The sequence below is a fragment of the Cupressus sempervirens genome, chromosome 9 (assembly GCF_028749045.1).
Source record: "Cupressus sempervirens isolate cs-2001-9-10 chromosome 9, ASM2874904v1, whole genome shotgun sequence".
NCBI lineage: Eukaryota > Viridiplantae > Streptophyta > Pinopsida > Cupressales > Cupressaceae > Cupressus > Cupressus sempervirens.
Window position 1 is genome coordinate 536,350,035 of NC_143126.1, and position 22,189 is coordinate 536,372,223.

At 38.0% G+C, this 22,189-nt stretch overlaps 1 protein-coding gene across 3 annotated transcripts in view; it reads left to right on the forward strand.

The window, feature by feature from the left end:
• Positions 1-22,189, forward strand: part of DEG2 (DEGP protease 2) — a 254,542-nt gene that overhangs the window by 89,538 nt on the left and 142,815 nt on the right. For all 3 annotated transcript variants that reach the window (XM_089800920.1, XM_089800921.1, XM_089800922.1), the window contains exons 5-6: positions 19,041-19,104; positions 19,349-19,393. In XM_089800920.1, the coding sequence (XP_089657046.1) occupies positions 19,041-19,104; positions 19,349-19,393 (109 nt within the window). The remainder of the gene's footprint in view (positions 1-19,040; positions 19,105-19,348; positions 19,394-22,189) is intronic.

The following is a 22,189-nucleotide window of genomic DNA, read 5'->3' on the forward strand; positions in this document are numbered from 1 at the left end:
TTGACCCTTATACATGGTGAACCTGACATTATGGCTTGAGAGGAGTAATTTTCATATACCTAGATACCATCTTTGAGTTTCAATTAAGCAATCGTAACCACACGCAAAAGACAAAGGTTTTTACAGCAGCAGGGAAGGGAAGTAGTTAGGTCTGCAAAGTTTGGAAGGTAAGTCACACTGTTGATAGTAATTTCAACAAGGTTCTAGTTTTAGAAGTTGAGGTAGATACGTTTTTTTGTTTTACCAAATTAGAGAGGTTGAATTTCAGTAGAAGGGCCATGTGAATGGACTGAGGATACCACTGATACTGGGAAGGGTATAGATTTGGATTATGCTCCCACAAAAATTACAAATAGTCCCTATGACAAAGTAACTGTCCATGAAAGAGGAAAGCAACAAACGCAGCTCTGGAAAAGTTAAAAAGGAAAATAATAATGAAAAATCTGTCACTGACCGTAAAGCTGACATGGTTTGGTGGAGAGAAGACCAGGATTCATCAGTCTCTTATTTAAATTGGAGATATTACAGGAAAGTGGATGGTGTCAATGAGTGTAAAATCTGGCACAAATTCTTTGCCAGAGAATTGCAATAAGATGCTCTAATATACCGAAATCTAATAAGAAACATACATGGATAAAATAAAAAACTATATGTTGAAGAAAATAATATGTGGCACATGCTTCCCTAAAGACTGGATGAGTGAACGAAAACAGGCCAAGGACAAATATATAAAAAAATAACAAAAGGATGCTAGATCTGGTGAAATTATTGTGAATTCCTTATGAGAATGCTTGAAATGATAAGTCACTCTTAGTGGGCTGGAAAAGGTATTTGAAGAGAATCCAAGGTCTACCAATATCCAAATATTATGGTATGCAAGTCCCTGTATTGGTTGACATGGAATTTCGGGCCAATTACCTTGAATTCTTTCCTTTAGAATAATCTGGACTTGGATTGTTTAAATTCGTCGTCTATTTTCACTAACTTCGATGTTAAAAGGAGACATTACTGGTTTCTTCAATGGAATAGATTTAAGCTAAGGGAAACACAACAGAGTTCAGCAAGCAGATAGTGTATAGATTCTAGAATGCTCCTAATTCTCTCAATTCCTATCTTGATAGACGTCTTCAGTATATGTAAGGTAATGCTTATTCACAATGCTATTCAAGCTCAGTGTCTTGCATATAATAATCTCAATCTGTATTATTCTGTTATTACCTCACAGCCACAATCAATCTTTTACTTGTGTACAACGTGATGACCCTTGAAGATTCTCTTTGGTTGCCAGCGTCACCTGAATAGGTCTTCTTTATCAAATAGATCATCTAACTGGTCTAATTGTAGTTGTAGTTATGAAGTTTCGTATGAATTGCATAGCAAAGAGTATTTTATATATAATGGAAACTAAGGATATCACTAATGCCAGATATATATATATATATATATATATATGTAATCTGATTTAGGGTAGCAATTGATATGATAAAAGGTGGTTGGAACCGATCGAGCAAGCAACTTCAGATAGATGAGTATCAGATTTGAGGTTAGATAATGCTTCAGTCATAAGGATGCTGAACTTCCCTGATTTCTGATAAAGACTGATATAAATCTGTGGAATGATAAATGCTCATTTAAAATCTGATACTCTGTGCCAAGGGTGGTCTGACCTATATTCTGATAGGAATTCTGATCACCTGTTAAGAAAAGAATCTGCGATGACTTCTCAAGATAGACAAAATTGCTGTTAAGGATGTGTTTCTGTACCAAATGTGCTATGAGTATTATGACTAGCTGAGTTTACGACCTGTGTAACGAAAATATAGAATTTCTGATCCTTATGTGGATCTATTTGCTATCCTGATGAGTGATCTTATAAAAATGCATTAGATGGATTGTGTATCTGCTGGATGAGGATATAATTCTGAACAATTTCCAGTGAATAGTTTTAGATGTATGCCCTTGGTACTATCCCTGTATAAAACTGTCGCTGATGAGGAAGATGATGCTGCTTAGTGCTCCAAGAAAAACTCCCATGATTGGTGACAGACAGAGATATTAACACCATGGTCTTCAAAAACATTAGACGACTGAGCGATTATTCTTGGTGGTATTGTATTCACAGGCTTTACACATGAAACTATTACATCCAAATTTGTATATTACCTCCCCATCCATGTACTCAGCCGCTCAGAAACTATTGGAAATGTTTCCCTTAATATGCTAGTTGAAAGCCTGATGTGATCTCCCCCTACTCAGGATGTCCAGGGACATACCTCCTGCAAATCGATGAAAAGACTTTGATTTTCTATTTTGTGCATTGCCCCTCCTCTGATCTGTTATTCCTCCCCATAAATGAATGTTAATACTGGATATGGGTATCATGTGGGAAGAAGAGGAAAGACAGGACTTTCCTTCAAGGGGTGTGTCTCAAGTATTAATTTTGATTGTTATTTGTGCTTAATAAATATTATATTACTGTTTACCATACAGGGTAAACGGATACTTATCACGTTAATAGATTAAGATGTAACAGAGAACAAAGACTATATTCATAAAAGCAGTATGCAATTCCGATTACAATGAATACAGTGATGATCCAATAGTCCATTCAGATGATGTACATATACTTACCCGAAGGGGTGACTCAACCGTCACATGCCCTTTCAGATACAACTCTACCCCTTGGCTACAATAGGGATTTTACGGACAACATCGTCCCCCCAAAAAGTAAAGTTGTCTCCTAACGACAAAATCAAAAACTCAAAACATAACTCAAACACTAATTACATCAAAATTTAGACAACTAGGAAAAGGGATGCATCCCTAGTGTGGTAGACATCTGTGCTCTAAGCTCGTTCAGTTCCGCTCGTAGCTCACGTACTTGCCTGGTCTGTACCTTTAAATCTGCTTCAGCCTCCCCTTGAATCTCCAAGGTTGTTTGCATCATCTCAGCAATCTCTCCAAGCTCCGTCTCCTTCATTGTTGCCACTTGTAGCTGACTTTGCTGAGCAAAAAATGATGTCCTCTCGGATTCCTAGCCTACTCTCTCCGACTCCCGAGTTGCCTTCTTTGGAGCTAGTTTTGCCTTCATCGTTGCTAACCTGGTAGCTGACTCCTCTCGAGCCCTCTTTGTCGCTACCTGGTTTGCCTGGCTCCTCCGAAGGGCATAATAAGCATCCCGGTATATCCGAACTATCTCTTGAGTCAAAGGCTCTATGTGGCTTTCCCCAATCAGCTCTCTTGTATTGGCCCAATCCTCGCACATCTTTGAAGTCTCAACTTTGGGCCACCCGCGCTCCTCAAAGCAGACTGAAAAGGTAGCTGGGCACCCTACTCTCATGAGGGATATGACATGCTCTAGCTCCTTTACCACTAAATCCAAGGCCCGTGTTTGTTCAGAGGCCACCACTCGGTGAGCCTGAGTCACCATATTAGCGAGAAATGTCTCCACATGCTCTTTCATCACTATCTCTGGTCCCTCTGTAGGTCACTCGGTACCCATCGTCACCTTCACTGCTTCTACCATCCACACAGCAGTGCTATCAGTGGAGAGGTGTGGTATCTCATCTATCTTCACCTCCACTTGTGTTTGCGTGCCTACGGGATCTCCTTCTAGGGCTACTTCCTGCACAGGTGTGAGAATGCTTGTCGCTCGTGGTGTTGGTGTGCAATTAAACCTCGTACTCAAGTACGTGCTCAACTTCTGAGATTTACTTTCTTTGTTCGGCTCCTCTATTGGCATTACTAACAACACTGCATCCGTTGTAACCACCGCGTCCGAACCCACTACATCCAAGTGAACACCAGTTGTCCTCAAACCCTCATCCATTTCTATCCGCATCACTCCCTCCTAAGTGTCTATCTCATTATTGGGTATAAGTATCTCAGCCCCTACCTTTGGTGTGGCTGGCAAAGTCTCTCGGACAACCCCTTCAGGTCACTCCATCGCTACCTCCGGTACGGCTGTATTTGTTATACTGTATCGATTGAAGGCCCGACACCCCCTGAAGGTGCTAATGATGCTAGTTGGCCCAATGGCTGGGGTGCTGGGCGTGCTGCTGGTCTGGCTGCTACAGTGACCGGAATCATGATTACAAGCTGCCTAAACTACTCGGAACCAAGAATGTGCCCACCCGTTGGGACTAAGTGTGAGTGAGAGGTAGCTGTGAGGGACCTCGGAAATAGTAGTCGCGGTGTTGTGATCACTTCTACTTCCTCATCATCCTCCTCGTCCTCCACTTCCTCCTTTGAGTCGTTGGTGTCCTCGGAAGATGTGTCTTGTCTCCCACTATTTGTGTTCTTGTGCTTAGAGCTTTCTACATCCCGTCGCATCCTTTTCTGTCCGATGGCCTTCTGCCCTCCGGGAGTATCCAGATGTTTCCATTGCATGATCGGAGACTCTCCTAGTTCTCCAATCTATTTCTGTATTGGCAACATTCACTCATTATTGTCTATGATCAGCCTTCGAGTGTTAGTGTTCGGAGTAAAGGGAGCTGCTATTGGCGTGGGGTTCATTCCAGCTATTACAAAATTGTTCTTCTACAAATTCCCAACATTAATCTTCAAATACGAGGTTCCTTAATAAAATAAGCTATTGTATATGGCATTTGCAAATTGTGCATGTTTTGCACTCTAAATTAAGTTGGTGATCAAGTTAGTTATTTCTTTTGCATCCTGTTTAGCATTTCTCTATATTTGAAAAATGAAAAAAACAAACCAAAAAGCAAATATTCACAAAACACAAAAAATTCAAAACTTCAAAACAAAAGTTAACTTCTTAAGCATAGATCTGGAGTGAGCCAGCAGGGTTCACTACATCCAGGGTGATATATTTACCATGCTATCTTAATGTTTATGGGGATCCAAAAGGAGAACATCTCTTGAGTCACGTGGTAGAAGTCCTGAAACAAATAACCCTTTTGATAGCAATACAAACTTTACTTCTGCTTACAACAGATTTGCCACCAAGGGAAAAATTGCATTACCTGAAATATGACATTCTCCTTCTGCTCCCACCTTTTAGATTCTTTAACTACTTATGATTCGCTAAGATCAACTGCAGGTCACACACTTGAAATAGCATTGACCTTGGAAAGAAGTGTTGCCACCATTGAAAAAGCCACCGACAGGGATCTGGTTCTCCCAAAAGCTTTGAATTCTCAATACTGATGTGTAAACCTGGCTGATGCTAGGGCCATCTAGGGAATACCGTGTAGGGTGATTGATGAGATTTTTGTAGGCCAGAATCTGCGTTTCGGCACCGCACAGCTAGTTTTTTTTTTTTGGAAACACGGTTTCTGTGAGTGCGATTTTCTTGTCATCCCAACAGCCTCTCCAAACTGCAAATGCTGCATTTTAATAAATTATTAATATTATCTAGCACTTCAGAAACTGAACAATTGATTAGTTAAACTTAAAATAGTAGCTTCAGTCAGATAAATGATGGATGATAAATTCAATACAATGATTCATAGATTATATGCATGTATATACATAAATATACATTGTGTATATTGATGCATACACACATATTAAATACAAGTCATTTTATTGATTAGAATAATCATTTTCATCCACAATATTCTGATCATATTTACGAAGTATAAATCTGAGATATCGATCTGTTCCCAATCAATCTACATTGCCATTTATGTGAGCATCGATGTATGTCAAAGTGCCTTAATTATCACATCAGACATGAGTCTGATTATATATACAAGTCACCAATTTAATCTGCATGAGGCGCGGATTTTAATATGCATGAAGCACTGATTCTAATTGGCATTGTTAAGGCAAACAATCGGTGATTAGTTATGGGGAGACATATCAATGAACAGACATGTCTCCATCCACGTGGAGACATCTCTGTTGATCGACATGTCCTTGTATATGGAGGGATATACATCTTGTCCGATCGGTCTAGATGGCAATCACATACAACAACAGTGCAGAGCCATTTCTAGAGTCCAATCTCTATATTCATATCCAGCATTTTAAAATACAATAATCAGAATTGTTATTCTTGTTTCAGACTCCTCTAATATTGTGAAATATTTACTCATATTCATTCTGGTTATAATCTGCAAAAGAAAGAATAAGTTATTTAGTGTTCAAGAAAATTAAAAGATTCTCATATTCCAATCTGCAATAAATCTAGTCATACTTAACAAATTAGCTAGTTACTAGCAATCAAACAAATTTTCAATAAATTAATCAATTATTAGCCAATTTGATTAATTATAGAACTAACCATTAGCCACTTAGTTAAATCAATAAATCATCAATTTATAAGATTCATATTTAGTTGATACTAAAATTGGTTAATTAAGTTAAGAGTGAGTGAGTCGTGAGGTGTAGTGTCAGGTTTATGATCTCGGTGCTACACATCAACCACAGTTTGATTTGCACTAGATTACCACAAACCCTTTCAACCTGGTGTTGGGGACTTATGAGCGGTCTCCACACCTCCAATGGACTAGTCTTGCCTCAGCTCGCCTCTCTTCGAACCCCAACGTGGCATCTATAAGACCAAGGTAAGGCGAGGGGTGACGCTGGGCTGGGTCGTGGGGATACCACTGGGTTACCAAAAAAAAAAATTGGTTAATTAAGTTATAGGTTGATGATTGATTAATTATTTAATTGACTCTGAGATATTTACCAAGGACTCTTGACCAAGTCATTTGAGGGTAACAAATGAAGGAATGATTTTGTGTATGAGAAGTTTACATGCATGGCTTAGCTTATAGTTATCATTTCTATTCATATTTTGTGGCTCAATTCAAATCTCTGTTCCTTGTTTCACTGTTCTATCATCTTAGCCTGCCTTGAGAGGTAAATATTTTGTAACACAAATATGGTAGGGTTATTAGTCTTATTTATGTTTTGCCAAAGTGGACTTTTTACTATCACATCTTTAGCCTTGGGTGTTCGTTGATTCTGATTTGAAATAATCTCATCAATATATAAAATACAACATGAGCATTGTATTTTATACCTTATTTTTTGAGCTTTGGACCTTGATGGTTGTTTAAAATAACTTTACACTTGCAAGGAAATTGCTAATGGTCTGGACTGATTTGAAATTTGTTCTAATTTTTTTTTTTATAGCCTTTTTGCCAATTTTTACTATGTTTTGTAGGTCTTGTACCTTTTTAAGCTTTGCAACATGCTACTCACATTTGACATCTTTCATGTCCATTTCTTGTCATGTTAAGATGACTTTCTTTATTGTTTGACTGTTTAGCATCTGAAGTTCTCATGGCTATGGTAAATAGTTTGTACTCCTAGCAATTGATATAGTGAGAGATGAAGCAATTGAAAATCAGAAAACAATCTAGCTCAAACGGTTGGTCTAAACTAAAAGATGAGCTTGAGCTCAGCAAATGAATGTGATGTTTCGGTTGATATTTAGAGGATCTTGGGCACACAGACATACGGTTGCTACATTGGCAAATGAAGGAATACAAAACGACAAGGTCACATACCTAGTTTAAGTTGCAAATTATCAAACAATACAATTGAAGAATATAAGAATAAGGATTCAGCAATTCTATATGATTGATATTGAAATTGGCGAAAATCAACCAATTTATTGAAGTAATTCAATAGAAAGAAATGGGAAGGACTATCCTTTCTATTCTAGAGATTATGAAATGCAGAAGCTGAAGTAGAAATGTCACTTAGATCAAAATTCTTTAAGAGCAGTAATTATAATATGCTGGATCGGCTATATGTGAACATTAGAGCCAAGAACTGATATTAATACAAAGGGTGCAGATTTTTTCCACAACAAAGAAACCTTTTGTCTTCAATGCTCTTTTTAGTTTATGTCTTACGTTTTGAATGTTCCTTAGTAAACAGGATGCTTGTCTTGGCTAGCACATTCACCTTCTTCTTTCGCAGGTCTGGAGTTCTTTAACTCTTGACATTCTGAAAATATAAAGAATAATCCAATGAATGATAACGAAGTTTCTGGAACAGTAATAAAATAATCTTCTCCATAATACACAAAGATTCATAACAAAATAGATCACCATCACTGTTCTAACAATATGCCAATACTGTGAGTGCCTAGAAACAACACTTCTTGTCGTCTACAAAGATCCAATAATTTGCCTCATTTTTGAATGTAACATACCTTGGCAAAGTGTGGACTGAAAATGCATAAGAATTTTAACTATTTGCTGGAAGATAGAACAATACTATCAGAAATTGAAAAAAGTGGTACCTACCTTCATATTTTACAACCTATTTGTAGGAAGGTACAATAGAAATTACATTTAATACAATGCAGACCAAGAATGGATTTAGTTGAGACCATATTTTGGGGCTGATCAATACATCTGTCGAAAAATCTATTTTTGGGGTGGAAACACAATTTTTTGAGATATTTCAATTAAGATATACAATTCTGTCAAAGTGTTGGAAAACAGCAACAGGCATTTACATTATCTTATAGTTTAACACACCTTAGCAACTTGTCAACTAAAACTCTAGAAGCATACTAACTATATGTGGAAGCTCAAAAGAAAAGCAATCACAAATTGAAATTTCTTGATTTGTCTCCTTGATTTGTCCCCCTATTCTTTTGATGTAAATTTATTAAGGACTAGGGAAACAATAATATAACTAAGTTAATTTTGTAAGTTTTCTGCAAATTCTGATCAACCAAAACTGATATAATGCCTTTAGTCTTGTTGAAGATGGTCTTTAAATATACCAGACCGTATATTAAGTGTTCTTGGAGTACGATGTATTATTCTGAAAATGTTTTCATCCCTGCTATAAATCACATAAGGCTGCAATGCTAGAGGAGCAGACTTATTATGTTTAGTGTGTCTTCTGTCCACATCCTTGTCTCTCCTTTATAGTGAACCTAAGGGACATTTCCTTACAATGAAAATGATCCTTTCTAGGCCGGCCCTCCATAAAATACATTTAATTTACTCCTTCATAAATCGGCGCTCTTATGCATTGACTAATAGTTAACTATTCATTAACTATAATAGTCAATTTCAAGACATATAAATGTACTTAGCAAATCACCGGTCTGCTCTAGGGAGATGCTTTTATTATGAGGCAATGTATAAAGGAAATTTCATGCTTTTTAGATATGTATAATATGAAAAATCAGAACATAGATATGATCAAGTTATTAGGATTTAACACCTCCTCTTAACTTGATAATATAAAAGAGAGAAACTAGCAACATTGTTAAGCATAGATTTGTACTCTATATCTATTTGATTCTTCCATGCATGTAGTATCATGGTACACATGATACTTTGTTATATTACTAAACCTGTAATATGGAATATCACTAATACTTGTGATAACAATATTACATGTAATGCAATACACAAGATACAATCTGAAGAATGATAAAATTCTTCCTTCATCCAAATTGTGACTCATTGGCACTGACAAGCCTATATCACAATATGATCCTGAATTAAGATCTGCCAGTGCACAGGATAAAATCTGGAGAATGATTAAATTCTTCTTGTATCCAAATTTTGACTCATATGAATAGAAATGTCTATAACACAATATAATCTTTAATTCATCCAGATCTGCTAGTAGTTTCCTACTGTTATACAACATTATCTCAGAGATCGTCATCTCATATAATGTCTATTTATTATCACAGAGATCATCACCTTTTTAGATAATAAACACAAATGGTGAAGCTCATAACAGTCAATACCTTGACAATAATAATTTTAACACAAAAATATTTCATTAATAATTAAAGATTACAAATGTATTACAATACAACCATACCAAGTTTTTTCAAAAGTGATCTATCTTCACTCGAGAGAGATGTTTGGTAAGAATATTTGGTGTTTGATTTGCAGTGCAAATGTATTCTAACTTGACAGTTTTCCTATCACATCTCTTACATAATGGTAAGGAATTTCAATATGCTTGGACCTATTATGAAAAACTGGATTCACAGAAAGCTTGATGGAACTTTGATTATCGCAGTGAATAATAGTGGGATTCATGGGTTGACCAAATAATCCCACAAGTAACTTTCTAAGCTAAACTGCTTCCCGACAGGCCATTGTTGCTGCAATGTATTCAACTTCTATGGAACTCTGTGCTACTGATATTTTCTTTTTGCATATCCATGATATCATCACTAAGCCTAAATTGAAACAACATCCTGAAGTGCTTTTCCTATCAGTAACACTTCTAGCCCAATCTAAGTTTGTGAACCCATGTAAGTCCAAGTCAACTTTCTTAGACTTGAGCCCAAGGTTAAGAGTGCCTTGTAAGTATCTCATAATGTTTTTGATTGCAACTAGGTGAATCTCCTTTGGCTCACACAGAAACTGACTTAAGGCATTAACAACATAGCAAATATCAGGTCTTGTATTTACCAAGTACATAAGAGACCCAATCATCTGTCTGTAAAGAGTAGAATCTATGGAGGGTGATTTTGTTGCTGCTTCCTTAAGTTTGTGTAGATTAGCCTCTATTGGAGAAGACAGGGGTTTGTAGTTCCACATTCCAAATCTCTTCAAGATGTCTAATGTATACTTTCCTTGATTAAGTATGATGCTGTCAGAGTTCTGCCATACTTCCAGTCCTAGGAAGTAATGAAGGAGTCCTAAATCTTTCATATCAAATTCTTTGATTAGATCTTTCTTGTATTGATCTATAAGATGATCGTCACCTGTTATTAGTAAATAGTCAACATATAGTATCAAAATTATCATATCATCTTTATCCCTTTTATAATAGAGATTTGGATCAGCTTCATTCATAGAGAATCCTAACTGGTGAGATATGTATCGATTCTTTCATACCATGCCCTGGGAGCTTGTTTAAGCCCATAGAGAGCTTTCTTGAGTCTACAAAAAAATATTTTAGGATTATAATTTTCAAATCCTTCAAGTTGTTCCAAATATACCTCTTCTTTAATCTTTCCATTCAGAAATGCTGTTTTCACATCCATCTGATGTACTTTCCGTCCCTTCGATGTTGCAATAGCTAGGACTACTCTTACAGAGGTGTATTTGGCAACTGGAGCAAAGGTTTTTTCACAATCAATTCCCTCCTTCTGAGACAATCCTCCGGCTATGAATTTGGCTTTATATTTTTCAATGCTATCGTCAACAACATGCTTGATTTTAAATATCCACTTAGAAAAACGACAGTTTTTCCCTTAGGCCTTGAAACAATTTCCCGAACATCATTCTTAATAATGGATTGGTATTCTTCCTTTATAGCATCTTTCCAAGTTGTATGTTTAATAGCATTTGAAACATTGGTTGGTTCTGATTTAGATAAATCACTCATGTTTCCTGCATAGCTAGAAAATCTTTTGGGTCTTTTGCTTTCTCTGAAGGTTCCAGATGGTGCAATGAAGTCTTGTGCTTTCTCTACTGTCTTAATAGCCCCAAGTGGTTCTTCTTAGGATTTGAGCTTTCTTCAAGATTAAGATTTTGAATTTCACCTTCAATTTCTTCAATGTTCTCCCTCTAAAACTTAGATTCATGATTTTCTTCAGAACTACGTATAGGAGAGGGATTTTTGAAACTTAGGGTTCTTTTGAATGCAAGCTCTTCTTCAAAGATAACATCTCTACTAAGTTAAATGTTCTTTTGACCAGGTATGTAAATTTTGTATGCTTTCACTATACTCGACAAAAATACCTTTCCTCCTAGAGGGTTCTAACTAAGTTCTCTTTTCTTTTGGAACACGTTGTCGTCGGTAGAAATTGTGCATCGACCGACGGGTCCCTTCAGTAAAAGTCTTGTTATGTAGCCGACGGGTAAATAGTTTGCAGCGGGCATAATGTATCTGGCCGACGGACTCCTTCGGGAAAGTTCTTCGGAAGGTATTTATAACCCCTTCGGAAAGCATTGTAATCATCATAGATCTTACCATCGAAGTGTAATGTACAGTGGGCATATGCGAATAATAATAAGAGTTCTGTTGGTTGCTGTTCATGTTCGTATTCTATGTCTGTGTGCATTTCTTAATTAACCTATGCGGCAAACATTTGGCGCCGTTGCCCGATGGACCTGGTACGCAGGCAGGCGGATATGAATTCAATGCCGAATCAGTTGAACAAAGATAAGAATAAGCTGAAGGAAAAAGATGCCATATGCGTTGTGCAGGAAAATTTAATTTTGGCTCAGCAGACAGAGCGTCGAAGGAGATTCCAGAAGATTGCCGACGGGAACAGGAGTGCCAAAGGATTGTTGAAGGAGACTCGACAATGGCTTGAGTTGGTGGAAGAAGCGAGGGAGGAGTTTCTGAATCTGCATATGCCACGGGAAGAGAATCCTAACGGAAGGAGATCGACTTGCATGGCTCGGAGTGCCGAACGAGCACGAGTGTGGAGTGACCTCTTCGTCCGAGATATACTTCCGGAACGAATAGCTTCGGTTGACGAACCCTCTTCTTCACCAAACAGCGCGGGTGTTGAAAACAGCACGGAAGTCCAAAACAGCGCGGGTGTTGAAAACAGTGCGGAAGTAGAAAACAGCGTGGGTGTTGAAAACAACGCGGAAGCAGAAAACAACGCGGATGTAGAAAACAGCGCGGGTGTGCAGAACAGTGCGGGTGTCCAGAACAGTGCAGGTGTGTAGAACAGCGCGGGTGTTTAGAACAGCGCGGGTGCTCAAAACAGCGCGGGAGTGCAAAACAGCGCAGGTACAAAACAAAACCCTCGACATACAGTGATAATGGCAAGTCCGAAGGAAAAGTTGCCTAAATTTGATGGTGATGAAGCAACTGATCCCATTCGACATTGTAAAACATGTGAAACAATCTGGAGGGCAAATGGCATAACAGATACAAACGAATGGATCCGACAATTCCCCGCTACCCTACGGGGTGTTGCGATTGATTGGTTTACTGATGCTGATCCATAGAAATTAAATAGTTGGGATAACATTAAGGAGTTCATTGTAGAATTTCAACTTTTGCGGGATGATAATGAAATTGTAGCAGAGATATTCAATACCAAGCAAAAGAAGAATGAAACAGTTCGAGTCTTCGCAAGGAAATTGAAGGACTTGATCAATAAGATGGAGAATAAGCCAACTGACGGGTTACAGAAATGATGGTTCATTGAAGGCCTTCACCCGAAGCTGCGGAAGAAGATGAAGATCGTGCCACCATCGACATACATTGAAGCATATAACTAGGCAATGAAGTTGGAAAGTGAACAGAAGACCAAGAAGAAGAAGAAGACTAGTTCATCCGATTCAGATGACGACGCCTTTTTAGGAGAAGATAGTAGTGATGATGAGGATAGCAGCAAGAAGGTTCGTGCCCTTCTGAAAGACATGATTCGGATGATGAAGGAATTCAAGAACATGAACAAGGAAACTAAGGGCAATGAACTATGGTGCACGGAGTGCAATAAGGAAGGCCATACGAAGGGATCTTGCCCGAAAGATCAATTTTGTGAAATCTGCTAGATCCTCGGACACTTGGTAAAGGAATGCCCTTTCAATTTAAAAACAAGGACACCGCAGCAAGTGTTCCTGTCATAGGAGGCATCCCCGTCAGGAGGGAACGGGAACACCAGTACGGAAGCTGCCACATCAGGCGGATATAGAAACAACCGGCGCGGTCCAAACAACAACATCAATAACAACAATGGTGGCAAGAAACCCCTGATGACCATCCAGTCAAAGCAAGCATCAGAAGAGCGCAGGTTGAATGGGCCATTCAAATGCCGGTTTTTTGTATTCGAGATTATGAAGGGTATCTGCGTACCATGATTGAAACATATGGCAGAGCTTCTCGCAGGAGCACATTTCAGTATCTGGGACGGAACTTAGTGGTATCATTCAAAGCAGCAGATTTCACACGGATTTTTGGCATTCCAGGGCAGCAGGTCAGAAAGATTCAGCCGAGGAAAATTCCAAAGGACGGAAAGCTATTTTTAATCAAATTAGTATGTGGAGATTTGACTGAAGCAGAACAGGCGGCATTAGCCGAGACACCGAAAGGAAGGGGTTTAAAGAAAATCGACATTCTGGAAGGGCCATGGCGGTGTCTAATGGACTTGGTTAAAAGTAGGCTCACGGGATCCTCTAGGGCATTGGATATTACATTTCCGCAGGTGTCCATGATGAACGGCATAATGACTGGGAAAGTGTATGATTGGGCGTCTGTGCTGGCTGAACGGATGCATGAATTCATGACTCTCCAGCACAAGACCTTCTATATGCCCTATTACGCCATTGGTCTATTCCTGGATGTTGTAGCACGGTTGATTCCAACGGAGGAGATAGAAGCACAGCCGGGACCACTGGCTCCAGGAGAACCTCCTATCATGCAATGGAAGCACTTGGACACAATCTCTGGGCAGAAGGGTTCAGCAGGTCAAAAGAGGCCCCGGATGGACATGGCAGATGATACTGACAGCGGCCGACAGGAGACATCTTCTGAGCAGGATAGCGTGGAGGAAGAAGAAGGGGAGGGTGAGGATAATGAAGCGGTTCAGATTGTCACGGCTACCCCCTTACTATTTCCGTGTACTACAGTCCCTATGGCTTCCGAGTTGTTACCTTGAGGTCTACACATGGCTCACATTCCAAGATTTGGGCAGACTCGGCGACCGATATTGATGACTGGAGGATCCCACTAGGCAGTCACACTATCTGCACCATGGCAACACGGGGTACGACCTTCTCCTGTCCGATCGGGGGCAGGATTTGTGGTCGGCTTTGCCCACCTGACTGCACCCGTAAACCGAGAGACTTCTTCAGCTCCTGAAGCACTTCCGGTAGCCGCACCCGTGGCGCCTGCCATAAGTCAGCCAGCAACAGTTGTTACAGTAGCACAGTCAACAGAAGCTCAGGCACTTCTAGTAGAGAACGTATCAGACGGAGGAGTACAGGAGTGTACGGACCCAGCGCAGCCCGAACAACCAGAGGTCATGGATAGAGCCAATGTTTTTCTGAGGCAGCAGTTTCGACTCGTCCCTGACAGGTGTGGCCTGTCCATTCAGTCCCCCAGCTATTCCAGAGTAGCACCTGTACCAGAGCCTCAGTCTCAGGAGGAGGGAATGCCACATGTCGTGATTGCACCGACAGTAGAGGAGGCGGCACCGGATGTGGGCATGGCTCCCGCTGATGAGGAGGACAATAGTGATCCCGAATGGTCATTCGAGGACTTCGGCAAGGAGGATTACGAGTCGGATGAGGATAGGTGCAGGGACTACCTGAGGACTATGAAGTCTGCATTGAAGAAGGTGCATGATGTGGCGATTCGGGCTCTCACTCAGCGAAGGGAGTGGCATTTGATTTGAGCGTATATTCGTGGGATTTGTCCTAAGCGATTTCAAACTTGTTTTGTAGATAGAGGTTGGCCGGCAGTTGAGACACCAGAGATGTTGGCAGATTGGGCCACTGAGCCAGAGTTGGGACCGAGTGACACTCCGATGATGAAGTTGGCACATGAGATCGTGGGACTGTACAAAGAGGTTTACTATGCGCGGCAGCGCGCGGAGGCGGATAGGGCAGCAGACAGTGTTGCAGCTCAGAGATTTCTAGCGGTTGAAAAAGAGGCAAGAGAAAAGTTAGCCACTGATTTGGCTGACAAGCAAGTAGCATGGGCAGCAGAGCGGGCAAAACTATTGAAGGATATGGTAGCAGTGGTACAGGAGAAGGACGCAGCTATCCGGGATAAAGATGCAACAGAGCATGAGTTACAGTTGGCCAAGAGGTAGGCTATGGATGCTGCGCTTCTACTGAAGGAGGCTGTAGAAGTTAATTCACAGATTTAGACAGATCTGCGCATCCAGACTGACCAGGTGTATGAGTTGCGTCATCGACAACACTCTTTTGGGACACCTCCTTCTCTCTAGTATTTCTTTTTCTTGATTGTGGGTTGTCTCCTAATTTTGCTAGTCGTCAGGAGACGACTTTTCTTTTTGGGGGGGATGATGTCGTCAGTAGAAATTGTGCATCGACCGACGGGTCCCTTCGGTAAAAGTCTTGTTATGTAGCTGACGGGTAAACAGTTTGTAGCGGGCATAATGTATTTGGCCGACGGACTCCTTCGGGAAAGTTCTTCGGAAGGTATTTATAACCCCTTCGGAAAGCATTGTAATCATCATAGATCTTACCATCGAAGTGTAATGTACTGTGGGCATATGCGAATAATAATAAGAGTTCTGCTGGTTGCTGTTCATGTTCGTATTCTTTGTCTGTGTGCGTTTCTTAATTAACCTATGCGGTAAACACACGTATGTATACTAGGCACCCAAATATCCTAAGATGACTTATAATTGGTTTAACCTTAGAAAATACTTCTTCAGGAGTTTTAGCTCTAAGGTAGGAGTGAGGACTTTTATTTTGAATATAAACAACAATATATGAGGCTTTTGCCCAAAGATAATATTCTAAATTTTGATCAAATATCATAGCTCTTGCTGCTTCGATAATTTTTCTATTCTTCCTTTTTGCTACCCCATTTTGCTGTGGGTTATAAAGAACAATATACTCCCTCTTAATTCCTGCTTCTTTACAAAAATCTTTAAACAAATCTGAAGTATATTCCCCTCCATTATCAATCATAAGAGTTTTAATTTTGTGTTCTGATAGATTTTCAGTTAAGGATTTGAATTCTTTAAATCTCTTAAGGATTTTTTCTGATTCTTTACATTTTAAGAAGGATATCCATGTTTTCCTAGAGAAATCATTTATAAAAAGTATATAGAACCAAAATCCTCCAAGAGAAATAACAGGCATAGGTCCACATAAATCCGAGTGGACTAATTCTAAAACATTGTTAGTTTTTCTAGTGCTATGTTGAAATGGACTTTTGGCATTCTTACCTAGGGCGCATCCTTTGCATATGGTAGAATGATCTTTATTCAACTTAGATAAAGCAGTGACCATCTTTTCCATAGTCGATAAGGCTTTGAAGTTTAGATGTCCTAACCTTCTATGCCACATTTTGGTTATATCAACAGCTTCATGAGTTAAGGCTTGAATAGGTTGTATATCTAATTCATACAAGTATCCCCTACTTTGATCAATCAACTTTAATTTCTTAAATGAAGAGTTCTTAGACCAGGTCATTATTTTACCGTCCATGAATGCAACCTTATGTCCATCATCTTCAAGTGCTGTAACATAAATTAGATTCCTCTTGATTCCTAGTACATAGAGTACTCTTTTGAGATGAAGAGAAATATCCGGCTTCAGTTTCAAGCTGCAGTTCCCAATTCCTTTGACATAATGAGTGGAATTATCACCTATGGTAACTTTGTCATTAACTTTTTCTGATATCGATTCTAGTACTTCTTTGTATCCTGTAATGTGTCGAGATGATCCACTATCAATTACCCATGCTTTGCTTGATACTTCATTTGATAGCACTGAATACAATACACATTTCTCAAGATCATAGTTTTCCCCTTTCTTAGTAACATTTGTACAGTTTATTTGTTGCTTTGTATTCTCAGGGCAATTAGATTTATAGTGTCCAAATTTTTCACATTTGAAGCATTTTATTTTGGATAAATCTCTCTTAGGTTTGTTATTTCTTTGATTACTCTTCTTTTTCTTGAAGTGCTTCTTCTTACCTTTATAGGAATTTTTGTTGAGGACATGAAGTTCTTCATCTTCAGTTTTTAATTTCTCTCCTTTCTTGAGTTGCCTAGATTCTTCTTGAATACAATCTCCTTTAAGTCTATTGAAGTCTAGAAGTTTGTCTCGAGCACTTACTCATTGTGAGAATGTTTCCCATGAATCCGGTAACCCATCTATAGCCATAAGTGATAGCTCTTTGTCTTCAATTATGGTCCCTATACTTGCAAGTTCATCTCTTAGACTAGCCATCCTTAGGAAGTATGAATTCATAGATTCTCCCTTCCTTATCTTTATATGATTTAGTTGCCCTTTTAGTGCAAGGGTTCTAGTTGAATTGTTAACCTCATGCATTTAATAATGCACTCATCATATTAAATGCTGTCTGATGTTTCATTAGCATAGGTACTATTTCAGTTTTAACTCCATCTAATATGATTTGCATGGCTTTCCTATTTCCTTTAATCCAAAATAGTTTTATGAGGATCAACATCAGGTTGCTTGGATTCCTTATCAACAAAATGTATTACATCATTGTCTTCAAGAGTCATCATAATTCTGAATTTCTAAGCAATAAAGTGTTCTTTTCCATTAAACCTATCTTTAGGTTTGATTGTGCTAGCCATTGAAGATAGAAGGATGTTGCTAGATATTTTAAATCTGAACAATTTGCAGAGCCTAGGTTCGACTGCTAGAGCTCTAATACCATGTAAGTTTTCTGCAAATTTTGATCAATCAAAACTGATATAATGCCTTTAGTTTTGTTGAGGATGGTCTTTAAATATACTAGACTATATATTAAGTGCTCTTGGAGTATGATGTATTATTCTGAAAATGTTGTTATCCCTGCTATAAATTGCATAAGGCAGCAATGCTAGAGGACCAGACTTCTTGTGTTGAGTGTGTCTTCTATCCACATCCTTGCCTCTCCTTTATAGTGAACCCAAGGGACATGTCCTTACAAAGGAAATGACCTTTCTAGGTTGGCCCTTCATAAAATAATTTTAATTTACTCCTTCATAAATTGACACTCTTATGCATTGACTAATAGTTAACTATTCATTAACTACAATAGTCAATTTCAAGAGATATAAATGTACTTAGCAAATCGCCGATCTGCTCTAGGCAGATGCATTTATTATGAGGCCATGTATAAAGGAAAGTTCATGCATTTTAGATCTGTATAATCTGAAAAATCAGAACATAAATATGATTAAGTTATCAGGATTTAACAATTTTTTAAATTTAATTCTTGTATTCTATGTTTAGTGTAAAGTTTGAAACATTTTCTATTCCCCACTCGATTACATTTCAGTTTCTCATTTAATGTGATTTTGTTTTATGTTCTCATTGCAACGTTTGGAACATTTTTTAATCTACTGGACTACATGTGCATTTGTTCACTTGAAAATAGACACATGTCTAGTAAACTGAAGAGATAATAATTTGATTCGTAGCTTTTATGTCCAGTGCTTTCATGATAGGAGGACGAAGACTGTTGACAAATGCGCACTGTGTTGAGCATCATACACAAGTATGGTTATGTCCATTTTATTTCATACACATAATGAACTACCTCAATTGTAGGATTTACTCAATTGGAAAAAGAAAATGAACATCTCATTTTGTTGACCTTAACTAGGATAAGTCTTAGTGACATCAAAGTTATCATCCAAGGCTGTCTGAAATTGTGTGTGGTGGGGCTTATGGTTTTGCTATCTCCTCTTTTTGACATGATATACTTTTCTTGTACTTAAATTATGCTTAAAAATTTTCAGGTCAAAGTGAAAAGGAGGGGAGATGACACAAAATTTGTTGCTAAGGTATGTTAGGCCTAAATAGTTGCTTAGTTTTTTGCAAAGTATCTCAATTTTTTAAACAGCTATTGTTTTTGATTAAAGTTAAAACAGATTTTGGAGGGGACCTTGAAACCCTTTGCAACAGCTATCGTTTTCAATGAGAATTGAAATCTTTTAATCTAACATTAGATGAAGTTTATAACTGTGATTCTTGGTATTATACTTCAGAACCATGTTGGTGATTCAATGTAACAAGTGAAATTTCTAAGGAGTAAAAACCCTTGAGATATTCTTTCTTTTATCGAATAGAAAAAAAACTAGCTACCCATTCACATAAAAATGAATTAACGAAAATAACTAACCAACTGCTAAATAGTAATTGCATTCTCATGAAAAGATCTTAACTATCAATTGAAAGAATTAAACTACCTTTTTGATAAACTAGTCTATCATAATAGATTAACTAACTATACGACACATGATACGTAAAACACTAGAAACTAATTGCAAATCCTAACTACCATTTCATATGAACACGAATGTAGCTGCATAAAATATAATGCTGAAACTGAGGTAACGAAGCAATTGAAAGAAATAAAGGATACTAACAAGGTTTAGATCACACTACATCGAGAGAAGTAGAAAAAGGTCTTGCATTGTGCAAGTCTAGGAATTTGGAGGAGAGGAAAAGCATTGATGGAGGCTTAACCTCCCAACCATGGACGTAGTGATTAAATCCCCACTTATTCTCTATTGAGAATAGCTCTACCCTACAGGGGATAAGGCACGTGTGCACCATCTCATCCTACTACTTGAGCAACTTGGTGTTAGAGTTGTCAACTACACAATTGATTAGACTGTGGGTACCTCCTACCAGTCTATCCATTCGACTATGAGTTATCTTGACCTTTCTTGATCATAGCAACATCATTCACCACTTAACCTACCTAGGCTAGGGATTTCCATAGGACACTTTGTGCTCGATCACCCATCGCTCGACTTGACAGACCTAACTAATACCCAGTTCCCATTATGAGATGACTAGCTTTACTAATTTCAATTATTCATAAATTCTTCATAGTTCTGATACAATCTTTCTATCTTTGCAAGTTTATTAAAATGTCCATATCATATGTACTACACCACTCATCTTAGCCATTCTTGGCTATCCTTGATGATCTATGGTGTGTTTTTCTAGCTTGCATTATAAAATATTCAGTTATGTAAGTGAATTTCTTACTGTATCCATAATTCAGAAAAAGAAAGGAAAGACTGATTTCTGTGTGGCTAGATTTGCTTTCCATCGTGTACAAGCTTCCATAAATCTCAGGGACGTATGCATTTAATGTCACTATATTTTGAAAGCATAGATGGCATAATCAACCGATTCTTCTTGACATAGATAAATAAGTTTTCAATAATCAAACATTATATAACAGAGGCCTTTATCAATCTATGATTCTCTTGGCACGATTGGTATAACAGTCCCATTCTAGTTCATACGAACTTTTCATATAGCAAATCAAGGTTTGACTAGACCGTCTTGTGTAAGCTATGAATAATAATCTATTGTCCATTATTATGGAAATAAAACAAGAAAATTTAAGGAAAAATGACTTGATTAAAGGGACCTTAGAGAGTAGATCACTTGTTTTAATCGTCAATCAATGAACTCCAATGAAATTCTTAGTTGGTGTAACAGTTTTGCATTTTCTAAGTAAGTATGATAATATATTTTGAATGAATAACACGGTTGTAGATTCGGCAATAATAATGAATGAGCTACGAGAAGACCACGATCAACTAGGACGATTTAATATAAAGAAGAGTGATCGGCTAACATAGGAAGGAATGAGCAAAATATGAGTCACATTTGCATGAAAAATAGGGTGAGTTGTTTTTTGGTGCCATTTTTGGCGCAGAGGTGTTCAAATGGTCACAAATGTTGAGTGCATGCACAGAGGAAATGCATTTAGGGCATCTAGATGTGCTCTGAAAGCTCAACTGAGCATTCACAACACATTCAAAATGCCCTGGATGCACTTCCTGTGTGCATCCTACTGAGCTTCCATGCTTGCACACATTCGTGTTCGCCTTCAGCTTTGAGATAGGGTGTCACATGTTGATAACCAAGTCTTACAACTTATTAAGACAAATTTCTTCAATAAATGTTCCCATTTATGTTCCTTCCCTTTTCCATTTCTAACACAATCTCTATGAGCTTTCAAAATAGTTGGAATATTACTTTCCTTGTGTATAGCCTATTAAAGGTTATACAATTCTCATCCCATCATTATCCTTCTTGATTGCTAAAGGAGAAAACTTATAAACTCAATGTTGATATCAAATAACTTATCACGTCCTGGTAAGCAAGGACACAACTTCTGCACTATTTCATTAATTTAATTTCTGTCGAAAACTTGACGCACACACTAGTAGGTTTGTTATGTCCTCAATATGTCACCAAGGAAAAATTCTCTAGTTTGATTCAAATTTTTCCCAGTAAAGATAACACAAAATTGTCCTAAGAATATCTTCCAATTTTGAAGACAATTTTCTTTTGAAAACTTTGCATTCTTTAGAAGCTAAAAAATTTCTGCATATTGCAAAAATTCGAGTACAAAATTCGGAAATCCCTAGTCTGCATCATCTTGAATGATTCTCTTCTTTTAACCTTCTTCTCAATGTAACTGCCCACTTATTCTTGAACGATTCTCTTCTTTTAATTCAAATTCCCTCCCACAAGAAAGATAATATTTCACAATTTTTTTTTAATGTATTAAAATTAGTGGAATATTAATTAATCTAATTAATGAGTGT